The following is a 17,287-nucleotide window of genomic DNA, read 5'->3' on the forward strand; positions in this document are numbered from 1 at the left end:
TCAGATTATTCTTTTGTGCTCCATCCTTGTAGCATGGTAACAAAAAAGAGATTGGGACGAAACCTGTGATTTCCCTGATATAGAGGATTCTCATGTGAGGAAAGCTCTTTATCAAGGTAGATGCAGCTGACAGTCTCAGAGAAATGCCTAGAGGACAGTGAGTTTAAGTGACTTAGGGTCACACAATTTATAAAAGTCAAAAGACTTTCTCAAAAGTCTTCAAGACCAGCTAAAATGCAATTTTAAAAAAACCCTATAAAACCTTTAGTTTTAATAAATGGAAAGATTTTGTATTTATAATTTCAACTTAAGGCTAGCTCATAAACCTAATGTATTTGAGAAAGGAGGGATCCTTTAAAGGCATGAAATCTCATATTCTCATTTTTTGAATAAGGTAATTGAGCCCTCAGAAAGAGAAGATGGTTTCAGTCATTCACATTTTAAGGCATAGACCCTCTGACTCCAAAGCCAAAGCTTTTGCCATTGCCTCACAAATTGGGGGTGGGCTGGGAGCTGGGAAGAGAGGAGTCGCCCGGTCAGAGTGAGTAGAAGCATATTGAATTCGTTAACTTCTGTGTGACAAGGGTATGGTTTTGTTTTGGGGCTTTTTTTTTGTCTTGTCAGGCATATCAGTGCAAATTTCAGCTCTGCATGCAACTCTGTATGTTCATTTTCCAGATGTGACCCAGAGAGCAAATTATATAACACATCCTTCAAAAACCAGAAGCTGGCCAATTTTACCAAGAAAAATGGAAGATTTTACAGATGTCTTCAAAAACACCCTAAAGTTAAGAGAAATCTCACATTTTTGCTTAATTTTTTCATTTTCTTCCTAAACAAAATTAGCTTTCTTTAAAAAAAAAAAAAGATAGGAAGAAAGGAAGGAGGAAGGGAGGAAGAGAAGGAAAAAAGAAAGAGAGAGGGGGGGAAGAGAAGGAAGGAAATAAAAAAAAGAGCATATACAGCAGTCAGTTATTCAAATCTGCAAATCTGGATTTACTGGGTCCCTATAATATTCTTAATAATATATGTTATTCCAGCCCTAGAGATGAGGACAAAGTTCAAAGAGGACAGATAGTTGTGACCGCGATCTAAAGCTGGGATAGGAAACTTTGCTGAACTATATATATCAGTCTCTGGAAAATCCAAAGATTTTGACCAAGTTTGCATATTTCTATACCACCGGAGGCATCTAGCAACGGTGTAATGGATGAGTCAGGAAGACCCAAGACCAAATTCTGCCTTCAAATGCCTCTTAGCTGTGTGACCTTGTCCAAGTCACTTAATTCTCTCAGCCTCACTTTTCTTATCTATTAAGATAACTAAAGATATCTAAAATCTATCTAAAATGGACATAATAACAGTATCTTGGAAGGCTCAAACAAAGTAACATTTATAAAGGCTTTGAAAAGCTGGAAGTGCTCATATGAGACAAAGGATGAATGGAACCAACAAGGAACTCTTCCCAACAATTTCTGAACCTTATTCTAATATGAGTAGAATCTGTGATTTCAACATTAGTCTCCCAAGATGAAATAGATGAGTCAGTCAGGTTAGCATCAGGGAATACCTGAGGGAAAGACAAGTTGGCTAACATTCTCTTCTTTTGCTTTTTGGCAGCATTAAAAATAATAAATGTCACATGGCCATTTATTTTTTATGATTCATCCATCTATTGAATAGACCATCTGAATGTTAAGTTAATGAAATTTTTATTCAGGGTTGATTTAGCTTCCTTGGTGGAATATTCTCATTCTTTATTTACCCACAACTGGTTTCACATTAATAAAGATAAAACTATGCAGGAGTTGCCTCATTTTTCCTATTTCCTGAAAGATGTTACTTGGATTTGTTTTTATATGCTACATAACAAGAGTGTCCCCCGGGGTTCAACTTATCTGCCAGGAAAAGCATCCTCGTATAATAATTTAAATGTCGGCCTTTTGTGTCAGGAAGACCTGAATTCAATTCCTGGTTTTGATATTTGTTGTGTACATATGGATAAGTCACTTAAATTTTCTAATCTTCAGTTCCCTCATAGGAAAAATGTGTGGGATAATGTTATAGTAGTACCTGTCTCAGGAGAGTCAAATTTAATAATGGAGGCATTTTGCCTTGCAAATCTTAAAATGTTATGTAAATATCACCAATTCTTATGTGAACTTATCTATAGATATGTGTTTTGGAGGAAAGAAAGTAGGGAAGCATTTATTTAGCATTTAATTTATTTTATTTTTAACATGTTAGCCCACTGGCATTTTTCCATTTAGTCTACCTTTGAAATTTATAGGAACGTCTCACTTTAAAATAATACCAACTTTTAACTCCGGCTTCCTTTTCCAATTGAGTTTATCAAACAGGGGATTGAAGAAACTCAAGAGGATGTCATCATCTATTTTAGTATTATTAACTTTTAGAAAATACAGTAGAATTAAACCAGGAATTCAGTAGTATTATTATACTTAACACTTTGAAAAAGGAAATCCTGAGTGACCGATAAGTGAAATCTTAGGAAAACTAATCAACACTAAGTATTTCTTATGCCTCAGAAGGACATCACTGGGAGCTACGAATAACTGTCAGAAACCAAAGCCTATTATTACATTTTAAAGAAATTCCTTACAGCATTTAAAAATAAACAACAATTCTTCTATAGAATCCAAATGTTAATATAATTTAGCATATTTAACAGGTATTGGACTACCTGCCATCTAGGGGAAAGGGTGGGGAGAAGGAAAGGTAAATTTGGAACAGAAGGATTTGCAAGGGTCAATGTTGAAAAATTACCCATGCATATGTTTTGTAAATAAAAATCTATAATAATAATAATAATAAAAAGAATCTAAATGTTAATGGGGGAAAATTAATTTCTCTGTAAATAGTGGTCTTGCACTGAATAGAAAGCTGGCTTTGAAGATAGAACTAGGTTCAGATCCTTCACTGACAAATACTGAGTTAATAACTTGAGAACCCTGAATAAATCGCTTAACATCTCACTATTCCTGGCAACTTTTAGAGACTTATCAAGTTGTAGCAGATGCAAAGCTAGATCTTCTATACTGGTAGAAGGAACATCCTCATTGCAAATTTTCCTATGGCAACAAAATTATGGATCTGGTCCACAAATAAATCACATATGCATATTCATCCTTCCCTGGAAGCTTATATACAGTAAGAACATCACAAGTCTGGTCAAAAATTGACAGATAAATAAATAAGAAAAAAAAGAGATACAGAGAAATAAAGATAGTGACATAGATGAATAGGAGAGAGAGAGAGAGAGAGAAAGAGAGAGAGTGAATGAAAAAGAGAGACATAGAGAGATATATGGATGACTAGAACAGAATAGGACAAGTAGAGAAGAGGGACAGAGAGATAGAAGGAAAGAAATGGATAAATGGAAAGAGAAAGAAAGAGACAGAGAGAAAGACACACACAAAGAGATAGATGAATAGGATGGATAGAAATTTAAAGAGAGAGATAAAGACAAAGAAATGGATGGCTGGATAGATGAATGGAGAAAGGAAAAGAAAGGATCAGAGATCTGGATGAATAGGATGAGTAGATAGATGGTTGGGGGGAGAAGAGAAAGAGTAAGAAACAGAGAAAAGAAAAAGACACAGATAGAGGCAGAGATGAGTGAATGGATAGGTAGATGGAGAGATAGACAGACAGATAGATAGAGACAAATAGAAGATGGAGAAAGACAGAGAAATGGAGAGAAAGAAATGGATGAATGAATAGGTATATGGACAAAGGATAGACAGACAGGAGAGCTAATGCATTAAATGCATTAATTTTATAAGCATTTACATACAATGACTATAATTGTTAAATAGGAAATCCCTTCCCTAATGAGAGCACTGCTCCTCTTATATTCAGACCAATGTGTTGTATCTCTTTTCTAACTGAATCTGTTCTAATTTATAAGAGGGAAGAAACAGAAAAGAAAGAAATAATAAGGTACTTTGTCACTAAATTTCCATCTTGCTCAAAGTTCTAGCCTACATTCATCCCCACAATCTCAAACACATATTCCCCAAATCTGTTAATGCGAACCGGAGGTACTTCCTCCATTCCTCAAATTAGAAAGCACACAATCTCCCAGCTTATGTCAACACATGCTGCTTGCTAATTGTCTATAGTGTGCTTCTATGTATATGGTTAGACTCTGTCTATTATTTCATAGAAGATGATCATAGGATTTAGAGTTGGGAGACTCTGGGGATTATATGGTCTAAACCCTTAATTTTACGGATGAGGAAATGGAGGCCCAGAGAAGGGAAGGGATTTTCCCCAAGATCTAGTAAGCAGAGGAGCCAGGATTCAAAGCCCTGTGCTCTGACTTTCATATATACAATAATCATGTGATTATTCTTCTATTTTAAACATCATGACAATGCATAGTCTCTAGATTCTGAACAAACACAACATTCCTTTCAGATGAATAATGTGAAATCAGCAGGCCCATTAAAACAAGTACATGTGGTTTTAAAAGGGTCTATCCACTAGTTTCTAAAGGCTGTGAACCTGAGAAGATGCCAGTCCCCAAGTTAAGAAGGAGCCAACGTCCATCTGACGGCCGTCGCTAACTAAAGGGAGCATCCATCTCCTGTAGGAATGCCTGTAAAGAACACTGCTCTGTACTTCCACTCCCTCTTGGATCTGGTTTTTCTCTTCTAAATCACTTCCTCACTTAAATTGACTTCCCTAATTGAGGAAGGAAACTGGATTTCTGGGAACATGAGTGTTAAAATGTACTTTAAAACTGTTATTTCCAATAATCCCATCTCCTTCCTCAATTTGTCCTTTCTCCCTTATGGAGTTTGGTTTCCTTATCCATAAAATTAGGGGTTACATCTGACAGCTTGGAAGTATCTAACTCTAAATTTTTCATCATAGGATCTAAAAGACAAAGTACTAATTAAGCATCTACCATACTTATAGCCATCACTATATTTTGCTTGTGAGGTGATAAGCAATTAATATCTGATGAAAAAAAGATTTCTATATGATCACACACACGTACATCCACATATATATCATGTAAACGTAGGTATACATATCTATGCACACATTTATAGGATATATATAAATGGTATCCTATAAACCTTAAAATATGGATAGTCACAATCATAATAATTATTATATAAATGTGTATGCATACATATATAGCACTTGGTAAACCTTAAAATATGAATACACAATAATTATTATATAAAATATGTATACATACATATTTATAGTATTCTATATAATTTAAAGCAGAATATGCTTTAAACTAAGCAGAATATGAATATTCATTGTCACAATAATAATTATTATATAAATATATATGTATATAGAATTTGGTAAACCTTAAAATAAAATATGAATATTCGCTATCATAATACTTATTATTTTATAAGCTTATTATTACATAAAACTGAAACAATTTAAAATCTTGAAAAATATCTGGACCATCTAGTTGTTTAGGGGATATTAATCATTTCCAGTAAAACAGTAAACTACTTTTATTAAACATTTATTAAGAGCCTATTGTGTCAGGCAGTATGATGAATGTTGGGGATACAGCGTAATTCAACATCTATTTCAAAATTTGTCATGTAAGGCCCAAAGGTAGGTTACAAGATAGAAGTTAAAAATATAAATATGAAACATTTCTTGTCTCCAAAAAACATGCACTTGGCTACACTTTAAGTCCAAACCTTTGTCTTCTTCTATTTCTTTTGTATCACAGCACTTGGTACAAGCATATGTCAGGGCCTCAATGAAAACTTAATTAAAAAAAAAATTGAATCGGAAGCTATCTCCACTTTGGAGTTGCTACTGCTACCAGGACTCCCTGCATCCTCAAAAGATGTGTGTTCTAAAAAGCTGATTGACTCCAAAATTGGTCACTTTGATTGGTTCTTAAATCTTTAACACAGGTAAAAACTGAAAATCCTTCCTCCTCCATGAAGCTTTCTCATATTTTTTTCATGCCCCAACAACATATTTTTTCAGCTTCTAAAGTCATTGAATGATTATTATACAGTCTGCAACTTATCTCCATAGTATTCTGGCTCATTCACTAGTTGTTCTACAGAAAGCCTCATGGCATAGTGAATAAAGGGCTGCACCTGCAGTCAGGAAGTTCTAAATAGGAATAATACTTCTGGTACATATTTCTCAGTCAAACATCTTCCCTTTTCAGTCTCAGTTTCTTCTTTTGGAAAATGTAAATAAAAATACCTGTAATACTTACCTTATAGGCTGATCATGAGACTTCAAAGGGATAAAATATATAAAACATTTTGCAAAAATCAATTATTATTGCTCACGTAGGCACATCCTGAGTCCTGAGCAAATGCAAAATTCCTTGAGATCAAAGACTAGGATCCTTAAAAAAAATATTTAATGCCCAGACTTCCTGGCACAGTATTTGACAGAGAAGGGCTTGAAAAGCATCCACTGACTTCACTTGACCACGTTAGAGCTGAATTGTGGGTTTCCTGTGTCAGCCGAACATGGACTGGACATCAATTATTCTACTTCTGACACTCACTAACTGCATGACCTTGTTCAAAGAACTCACCCTCTCTGGGTCTCATTTTGGTAAAAATAAAATGAAGAGGGAACTTAGAAAGACCTCCCAAGGCCATATAGATGGTAAACATCAGAGGAAAGAAGTGAACCTATTTCCTGTAGATTTCTATTCCAACTCTGGGCATCTATGATTTAATGGCATCTCCATTCATCGGAAATTAGAAAGGTCTCGGTTTGACTCCTACGTCTATCACTCAGTGGCTATTATCTTGGGCAATTTCTCTTAGCCTCAGTTTTTTTCCACCTGGAAAATGGGGATAATAATTATATTCAAAGAGCTTCCCTCACAGGGCAGATATGAGCATCCCAAGAGAACATCTATCTAAAGCACTTTGCAAGACAACACTAAGTTATCAGCTGCTACTCAGCTGCCTCAATCAGTGCCAGATTCTCTGACCCTTCACTTTTGACATAAGGAAAGGTGGCAGTATTTACTCAGGTCTGTTGCACTCTCGAGTGGCTGTTTTGATTCCCCCTCCACAGGTCCGCGAGCAGGTTCCAAAGTGACTCCAATTTCCCCATGATCCATCTGTCCGAGGCCCCTCCATTTCTTTGGGAACACAAAATCCATACTTGCAATGCTATAGTTGACAGAAAAAAGAGCTCAATGAGTTCAACAATGGTGGAAATTTTGAGTAAATACATCTTTTAAAAAATTTTAATTATCTCCCAACTTGTAGTGATGGGATAGTGTTTTTCTGATTTGTCTTATGTATGTCTAAAGGATAAATGGCTGGGTTTTTAATCATGTGCTTACTGAGCTTAGACTGTGAGTACCACAATCAGTTTACTTGTTATATTACAGCTTCTAAGCATCAGTCAGTTAATAAGCATTTATTATATGTTTACTGCATGCTAAGCACTGTGCTAAATACTGAAGATACAGAAAAAAGCAAAAGCATGATCTCTGTCTTCAAGAAGCTCACATTATGATCAGGAAGAAAACATACAAATAACCATGGACATACTAGACATTAAACACACACACATATACAAGCTCAGATGTAATGGGCTGTATTAAACATCTACTTTGATCCAAGCAGAAAGGCCATGTGGATAAATAAGAAAATCATCTTCAGAGAAGGACAGATTTAGGTTCAAGTTCCAACTCTGACGCAAGCTCGCCATGTAACCCTGGGCAGATGACGTAAGCTCTCATTGCCCTGGCCGACTTTCTCCCCATAAGTAACAGAGTATGTGCGGAATTGCATCCTGGAATTCCCTCAATAGGAATTATCCATTTTGGTGGAATTTAAGCCCGGTCCAAAGAAAAAAAGTTGGACATTAAAAGAGATAAAAACTGAAAAGCCCTTGCCCACAAAAGATGGTGCATTCTACTGGCGAAATCCAAAATGTAGCTCTATGAGATGTCTTTTCTATATTATACATTTATAAAGAGCGAGTGGATTAGATTAGGTGACACATACAAATGTTTTCCTAGCTTGGCAGAAGTGGACAGCTCTTTGATGGTTCTCCCTCAGCAGACAATCTTACAATCAATGGTTCGACTGAATGGATGAGTCCATTGAGTCACAGAAGCAATACAATCCACAGAGCTGAAATAAGTTACCTATTTATTGATGGGTTTATGGATACTCTTTCCATTGACTAGTGTCTAGGGTCAACGTGAGGAAGAGGGAATACCACGTTTGCATTTTATTCTCAACTCCATATAATAAAAGACCAAATCTTTCTCTGTGTTATAATCCACCCAGACTGCCCTTCCTCCCCTTTAAAAAGCCAGCTCTCTAATTCCCATAAACTTATTCCACAGAGTCATCCCGGATGAGACATCTTTAAAGTGAACATTTTACTTTGGGAAAAGCCCACATTTTACTGCTTCTTTGTGAGTGGCTTGAAGTTGGGGGTGGGGAGGGCATTTTCACTTTGAAGGGCTAGAACAGGAAGGAGAGTCCTGATGTTTTTAAAACTCCGCAGCAGGAGAAGGGGGGTAAAGGAGCTGATTTCAACTCTCTCCCATTGTTAAGGAGTGAAGGCCCTGACAGACTGTGGAGGTCACAGGAGGAAGTTTACAAAAGGAGAGTGGCGGCCCCAGCAGCAGGAGGGTCTCCCCTGCTGGGGCTCAGATCGATGAAGTGGAGCTGGTGACGGGCGGGCGGGCAGGCGACTCCAGGAAAACTCCTCATCTCGTTTTCCCATTAGAGGCTCCATGCTGCAGTGGAGGCAGCAGGAGTGATGGAAGGTCAGGGGCTTAGAAGAACGTGGAGAGTTGGGCTAAGTAAGAAAGCAGCGAGAGAATAAAGGAAAAGGTGGGAAAATAGGAGGCAGGTGAAATACTTGTTTGTTCTTTTTATTTTTAAATAAATATTGAAATGGTGTAATTAAATGTTTTTGCGTCTCCAGAGTACTCTCTCTTACAAAAATGACAATTAATTATATTCTGTCTGTATCAAAATATTTGGACACCAGTTTAAGGTGCCGTCAGGTACTTTTAACTAATGTGGTGGTAAAGTAGATAAAAAAAATATTAGATCTTAAGTGAGAAGAACTGAGTTCAGGTCCTAACTCCAGCACTTAATAGTTGTATGACCCTGACAAGTCATTTAATCTCAGTCTCAGTTTCCTCAGTGACAAAATTAGGACAGTAATAGGAAATGAAATGAGGATAATAATAACCATAATAAATAACATCTACAACGGAAGGTTATGAAAAGGATAAGGGTCAGATGGGATAGTATAGGTGAAGTGTGATATAAACCAGAAGATGCTATCTAAATGTTGCTATTGTTATTATTCTGCACCACCTAAGATTTTAATTAATATCGTAGAATTCTGGGTCCAGAGTTAAAGGCCATATCCTGAACTCCATTCTATGTAACCAAAGTGGGGCTGAGCAAAAGAGCTTAAAAATGCTATTGTCAGTGAATCATAACCAAATCAATGTCATTATGACATTATAATATCATGCTAATGTCATCCAATCGAGTGTTTATGACATTATAAAACTAAATACCATTTGCAACAATATTTCTCGCAAAATTGTCAGAATCCATTCATAATTGTAGGTGATATATATCCATGGTTTATATTACTGCCTTCGTCTGAACATTTCTTTAGTAATAATCATAATAATTATAAATATATTTATATATATGAATAAATAATTGTAAATATAATTGTAAAATAAATATAAATATAATTATAAAAATAAAATAATGATAAATATAATTATAAAATAATAATGAATGATAAATTTATACATTATAAATTATAAATCAAAATTAAGCACTTGTTTGCAAAGGGCTTTATACATGTTGACTTAATTAATCCTCATTAGTACTCTGTGAGATATTTTTAGGCCCATTTTACAGCTAAAGATAGTGAGGCAGGAACAGTCAAGTAACTTGCGCAGAATCACATGGTGTCTGTGATAAAATTCAAATGCAAGTCCTCCAGACCACAAGACCCAAGTTCTATCCGCTGTGCTAAATATATTAATAAGGGAAATCACAGGGATAAAAATAACCATTATTCCATCAGTGAGAAAAAGCTAGAGCCTGAAGGAAAACTGACAGAGCTGGTTATGTAAGGCCCAATGGTGGCCATCCACATGCTGTTTCTGAATATTTAAAGCTACGTGTGAACTAATGTTCCTTAAAATTTACTCAGGTAATAAAATGCAGAGACCATGGGTTTTCCTTGAGCTCCTGCATCTTCACGTGAGCATCTTCTTCTCTAACTTAAATTTTTTTTTCTATAAGGTTTGTAGGACCACTGAATGTAGGTCTGAAGAAACTCAGAAGAGTTAGGTAAATGCCTGAGGTTACAAAGGCTGGGTTTACACAGGAAACAGAGGATGTTCTGCCAAAACATGCCAGCGAAACCAGCTTTTACTAGGCATATTAGACAAACGATAATTGCCTACTGGGTTAGCCATTACATCATTCTGAAGTATTAAGACTATTTGGGGAAGGTAGAGACAAAAAAAGCAGTTTGCCCTTCCTAAAACTGTCTAAAGCTATTTAAATGAGATTTCCCATAAATAGTTCACTTTTTTAAAAGTTAGACAAAGGGGACTAAGAGGTCAATTTCTCCCATGAGCAGAATTAAAACAAAGGAGGTACAAGCCTCCAACAACCAAGAAAGTTAAAATAAAAAATGTTAATGGACTTAACAAGAGAATGGAGAAAATAAAGAGAGACATTCTGTGAGTCATTCATTAAAATAACATCATGTCAGCAGACTGGGATAGATTACTGCTGAGGGTGCATGGCAGAAAGAGGAGAAACAAAATTAACCCCAAGGCAAAGAGAATCAGAATTCACTGGCACAAAGAAAAATGCCTTGTGTTTTTTACTGCCAATATGACAAAAATAAAAATATACACACAGAATTGGTTTATCAACATACCCACCATACATCTATGGCATCTGTAAATTACATAAATACAAGTCAGAGGAATAAACACATATATAGACTTTTCTTTAACGAGATATTTAAGAACTGGATGGCTTCCTCCATGTATAACATCAAAAATGTACCCTGATTTCCCTCCTCCCCAAGCAGCTCTGGGCCCTTGCTTTGGAATAGCTTAATCTCCCCCTTTCCGAGTTGACAGCTTGAAAGAAAGGGTCTCCAGCTGTCGCTGCTCTTTGGGGGCCTCTGATTGAAGTGATGTTCTTATCTCAGGGGCGTCTGCACTGTGTCTTGGCCCAGCTTTCTTGTTCTATGGATTCTCTCCCCGGCCACGTATTATTTCTTGACTTTGAGGGAAGCCACAATTCTCAAGGAAAAGAAGTTGGGGATAAATCACAGAGCCTCGAAGCTTTGTCACAAATGCTTCCCTCCCCAAAATAGCCTCATAAAAGATAGCACCGTGGCTCCCTTGGTGGCTCCCACATTCACCAACTTCAAAAACCCGCGCATGGCGAGCACTGTGTCGGTGTGAGACCAGAGCCTGTTAAGGTGGCCGCCGCAGCTCTTGAGACACTTGGGCTTCGTTTTGTGCTGTGAAAGGGGAAATTATAAGTAGAACGCCTTTCTCTTTATAATTCACCTTGATCATCTTAGTGCTCAAGAAGACGCTGTTAGAATTAAACATTTCCTTTTAGGGCCACTATTTACCTGCTATACTCTTCTACTAATAATCTATATTAGGAATGGGAAAACATAGGAGTAAGTACACATGGAAAACTTGGCAAAGATTACATCAATTCAGAAAAATCAACAACAAGAAAAAGGTCTTTGAGGGGAGAGATGAGGATTTTTCGGTCTTTGTATCCCTAACAGATAACAGCATCTAGAACACAGAGACATTTACTTATAAATGCTGATTAATTGGTTAAATAGAAGCCTCAGACATTTACTAGTTATATATGATCCTAGGCAAGCCATTTAATCCTGTTTGCCTCAGTTTCCCCATCTGTAAAATGAGCTGGAGAAGGAAATGGCAAACCATTCCAGCATCTTTGCTGGAAACCTCAAATGGAGTTACAAAGAGTCAGACATGACTGAAAAAGACTGAAAAGCAACAACTTTTGCACAAGATATGTGGTATGTCTGATGGGTACTTCCCCTGTTAAGTTTTTGGCTTTCTTCAAGACTGAACTTGAGAACTATTTCCTAGGTCTCATGAGATATCTCTCCTGATACCTCCACTCTAAGTTGGTAATTATCCTCTCACTTCTCAAATTATTTTAAAATTATTAATCTGTATAGAAATAAATATATACATAATACATACATTTATGCATGTACATATACATATACATGGGTGTTATGTATGTGTTTATATGTATACACAATGATATATATTTATATACACATGCATATGTGTGTGTGTGTGTATATATATATATATATATATATATAATATGTATATATTAGATATTTACTGTAACATGGTAGAGAGCATTGGGTATAATACCTTATATGCCTTAGACATTTACTTAGCTATGGGACTTTTCTAAAGTCACTTAAACTCCTTTTGATTCAGAGACCATCCAGAACTGATCCAAGTTATAGAGAAATTGCAATCTCTATTGGTGGAAGGAATTCCCCATACTGGGAAAATCTCCAGCTCTTTCATATACCTTGGGCACCACCCCAATAAAATACAATCCCCTTGAAAAAAGGAATTATTTTTCATTCATATCCTTAGCAACAAGCCCAATGCTTGGCACAAAGTAGGCTCACTTAATAAATTCTGGTTGAATGGAGGAATAAAGCCAGAACTTTCAATGAAGAGAACACTATATATGGTACAGGAGGTTCAAATAACAGTATTATTTCCCACTTCTTCTACATGGCACCATATGCTTTTCAAAGCACCTCACGTCATTTATTCTCATAAGTCTGGGAGTAAATGAAGTAGGAGACATCATTATTTTTCACGTGATAGCAAAGAAAACTGAGTCCCAGGAAGATGCAATAAATAGTTAAAGTGAGCTCCCTTCGCCTGGTTAGTGGAAGATATATTTAGGGTCAGAATTCCTTGAAGTCAGCCCTGCCAGACCGTGCCTACTGGTTCCCATTAAAAAAAGGAAAGCTGGTAACTAGACAAGAGCCCAGATTTAGATCTGGCAGGGATGTGAAAGGTCACATAGTCCAACCCCCCTCATTGGCCAGAGGAAGAAAGGAAAGACTTTGGGTCCAAAGTCACATGGATAATAAGTACTGGCAGGATCAGGATTTAAATCCCAGATCCTCACTTCACATCTAACAGCTGTATCTAACACTGTATCCAAGATGGCAAAGAGAAATGGCAAGTGAGGTGAAAGAAAGGGAATATATAATGGAGAGGGACAAGGGGAACAGGGATCCAAGGACAGATACAAAACATGTCATGATAATTATATAACATATGGCACATTTCATATATGTTCATATCATCCTGCCTCCTCAGATATTTATCAGTATATGAATAATTCCTATCTTCCCTTGGTCTTCCATTCCCCAACTATTTTGTATTTATTTTCTATAAACTATTTGGGTAGAATGCACCCAAAATATCCATCTATTCCCCACCCTACCCATTTCCCATAGAACATACATCCTGTCAGCGTAGGGACAGCTTCATTTTTGTATTTGCATCCCTACCAGCTAGTATGATGCTTTTCACACAGGAGGCACATGATAAATGCTTATAGGTTTGCTTTAATTTAGTGATACTGATTGATATTTACCACATTATAAGCCAAAATGAATTTGTATTATTATGAAATTGATTTTCACCTGGTGAAAGGTCTCTGGACCACACTTTGAGAACCATTATCTACACAAAAGGAATCCTTTTCCATACCTGATCACTAGTAGAAAAATGGGGATTATGATGGATAAAAACTTCTCTGCTAAAACATCTTTTTCTTTAAAAAAAAAAAAAAAGTTTGCTCAATGTTTGGGAGCTGTGTGAAGGGTGAGTATTATAAAATCAGATTTCAAACAATCACCCAAAATATCCATTTTTATCACCAGAGATATTCCCCCCTCCATTTCTTCTTGTCTTATATGATACCAGCACTTCAACTATAACAGAATATCACGGCTCCAGGGGTTCTCCTACCTTTCCGGGTTCACACTCGGTCCCATCAGCCCAGGGCGTGTGCTGGGTCCTGCACCCTTTGTGAGCACCATCGATATTAATGCACCAAAGTCTTCTGCATTGCATCTGCTTAAATAGTGTGAGAAGAAAGATTTGAAAAATAGAGTAAAGGAGTTATTGACAAAACTGCCTAATAGGTGGCTACCCTCCCCAACCCTGACCCTGCCCAGCTGCTCAGTTCCACCCCCTTCTCTTCCCCTCAATTATTCATTGAATATGGTAAATACCAACTGATATCACTGAGCTAAATTATAGGTGATCAGTTGTAGCCATTTTTAGCTCCCTATTTTCTCAAGGGGAAAAGACAGAGCTCTCAGTTCGACATTTATAGCCCTTCAGGGTCTGGCTCTAATTGACCTTTATAGACTTAATTTATACAATTTCCCCCTTCACACACTAATGTCCTACAAGCAGTTTTCAGAACTCAGCATCCTCACTGCAGCAGGGGTGCGCCAAAAAAAAAAAAAGGGCCTCCCCCCAAAAAAAAATTGGTTCTGACTAATTGGATTAAAAAATCAGGCTCCCAAAAGGTCTCAATGGTCTAGTTTTGATCAAACAGGCCTCTAGCTCAAGGGTCATGCTAACTGTCCCCTTAAGGGCTTCCAGGCACTGGGAGGTGACAGTTTCACTGTACTCTGCCCTACTCACATGAGGTCTGGGTTCACTCCAGACACCAGATTTTAGGAAAGATGTTAAGAATGGAAATTATGCAGCATGATGACCAGCCATAGGTGAATATCTATTTGAGAACTAGTTGATGGAACTGGGAAGAATTCACTTAAAGAAAACAAACCTCAGGGCAAAGCACCATATTGCTATTTTACAGTGTCTGAAGTTGTTCTCTTTGGTCCCAGGAAATGGGAGGAGAAATAATGGGTAGATGTTGAAAAGTGGTACATTGAGGCAGGCAAAACTCTCTCATAATGAGAGCTGTCCCCAAAGGGAAAGAGCTGCTTCAGGAGATGACAAGCTCTTCATTGGTAGGTGGAGACTGGAAGTCTTCTGGCCATGAATGGGTGATCATTTATTGAGTGTATTGTAAAAAGGCTTTTCTTTTTTGTCTATTTTTGCAGCCCAGAGATACTGACTTTGACTGACTGTGCATTTTCAATAGCTAGGGGAGAATGATTGTGGGTATCTCCACTGTCCCCAATTCCCACAATGCAATGGGGAAATCAGAAACAGCATCTCCTAGAAAAATGGAGGCAGTTATTGCTCTAAAGCAAAGCAGAAGCACATGGATAAAGCATTCTCATTACTGAACAGAATCTAGTTTCTTCAATTGGAATTGGATTCTTCTTCCTGGTATATAACATAGAAACTTTATGTTAGCCCTATTATAGGGGGAGAAGAGGGAACAGGGAGTGGAAACAGAAGCTACCAGATATATATATATATATATATATATATATATATATATATTAAATAAAGGCTTCATTATTGATTATTTCAGATATCACCATTTTGCAAATTTAATCTGTATAATAAGAGGATTTTCTATATTATAAATACGTTCTTTTAGAGCTGGAAAAATTTTTACCAATCCTTGTACTTTCCAACTCCAGTGTATGTGATCCATAATAGGATGAAGGGTTTGGAGTTAAGAAAACCAGAGTGTAAATCCTCTTTCAAACATGATCTTGGGCAAGTCCCTTGACATTTCCCAACCTCAGTTTCCTTGTCTATAAAAAAGGTCATTGGTCTTTATGTTTCCTTTTACCTATAAATCCGATTTTGTGGTTATATTTTATCTGTTTGAACTCCTGCAACATCAGAATCCATAAATTTGTACATAATTATGAGCTCTAGCTTTGTCCATTTGTTTTGTTGGTCTATATATTATGTTCTCTACTAGATTTGAAGCTCCACAAGGGTAAAGGGCAGTTTGAAGTCTTTCATGCTCTCCCCCAAAGAAATGAACATCCAGCAGTGTTGGCCACAAAGCCGGCACGCAATCAACCGCGGTGAATAACCTGGTAACCATTTTTCCTTGAATAAGTCACATGACATTGAGATGCAATGTTAACATTATTGATGTTAACAAGGCTCCAAAAGGTTTATTGACTGACTCTGATGTTGACGGACAAATAAATAAAGGGATTTCTGTGTTGCCAAGCTAATACTTACCATATATGGGCACACCTGGGAACCTGGTCCAAAAATTAATTCACATTGCTTGTTCACGTTGTAAAGGAGGCCTGGGAGTTGTGGAGGCAGAGGGTAAGTCCTGGACTCGGGTTCATTAAGCAAACACTCTCCATAACCAGTGCTGTGAGAAACACAGAAACACACGCTTGAGAATTCCAGAGTGAAGCTGACTGCAAATAGCCACAAGTGTCGGCTGAATGATGCCATGGAACTGCGCAGGGGTGTGCACACCATTTATTTATTTTGGCTTCTGGGCCAAACCAGGAGATCTGATGTTTCCCAGATACAATGCTCTGTCTCCTCCTTCTGTTTCCCCGCCACCACCTGGAATACCCTCCTTCACTTCTGTTTCCCCAAATCCCTTCAAATTTCAGTTCAAGCATGACCCCTCCACAGACACTTACCCACATGCACACATACACACACTCATGGACACACAACACACACACACACGTGCTCACACACACTGATCTCAGGGTCGGTGTACCTTTCCACCAAAATTACTTTATATTAATTTATATGCATAAAGTAATGCATATGATGTTTTCTCCAACAAAATAGAGAGTTTCTGGAAGCAGAAACTATTATTTTTTTTTTTTGCATCCCTAACACTGGGGGATGGCAGATAGTAGGTTGAATTATTGAATGAGGTAAATGAAATGATGAATAAGGATGGAGAATTATTAAATCTGGGTAAGTTGGTATAGCTATCTAGATATGTATAAGTATCACAAACACACATGGAATGAATATATATATATATAATATACTTACGTGTATATGTTTTATTAATATATATTTATAAAACATCTTGTCATATATCTTACATATGTACATAATAAAATACATCCTTCCTCATATATTTTATATATATATATAGAGAGAGAGTAAAGAATTTGAAGCTATACTCATATGAAAATTTTCCAGATGCCCATTCAATACTAACTGTAAAAATAAATCAAAAACTGAAAACTGTTTTGTTTTTATCAA

At 36.9% G+C, this 17,287-nt stretch overlaps 1 protein-coding gene across 3 annotated transcripts in view; it reads right to left on the reverse strand.

Moving 5' to 3' along the window:
* ADAMTS9 (ADAM metallopeptidase with thrombospondin type 1 motif 9) overlaps positions 1-17,287 on the reverse strand; it is a 184,322-nt gene that overhangs the window by 121,108 nt on the left and 45,927 nt on the right. For 2 of the 3 annotated variants that reach the window (XM_023498097.2, XM_031953629.1), the window contains 3 exons: positions 16,277-16,418; positions 14,111-14,218; positions 7,024-7,169 (listed from right to left, as the gene is read on the reverse strand). In XM_023498097.2, the coding sequence (XP_023353865.1) occupies positions 7,024-7,169; positions 14,111-14,218; positions 16,277-16,418 (396 nt within the window). The remainder of the gene's footprint in view (positions 1-7,023; positions 7,170-14,110; positions 14,219-16,276; positions 16,419-17,287) is intronic. The other variant, XM_003762344.3, reaches the window with a different exon arrangement.

Source organism: Sarcophilus harrisii, chromosome 1 (assembly GCF_902635505.1).
Source record: "Sarcophilus harrisii chromosome 1, mSarHar1.11, whole genome shotgun sequence".
Lineage (NCBI taxonomy): Eukaryota > Metazoa > Chordata > Mammalia > Dasyuromorphia > Dasyuridae > Sarcophilus > Sarcophilus harrisii.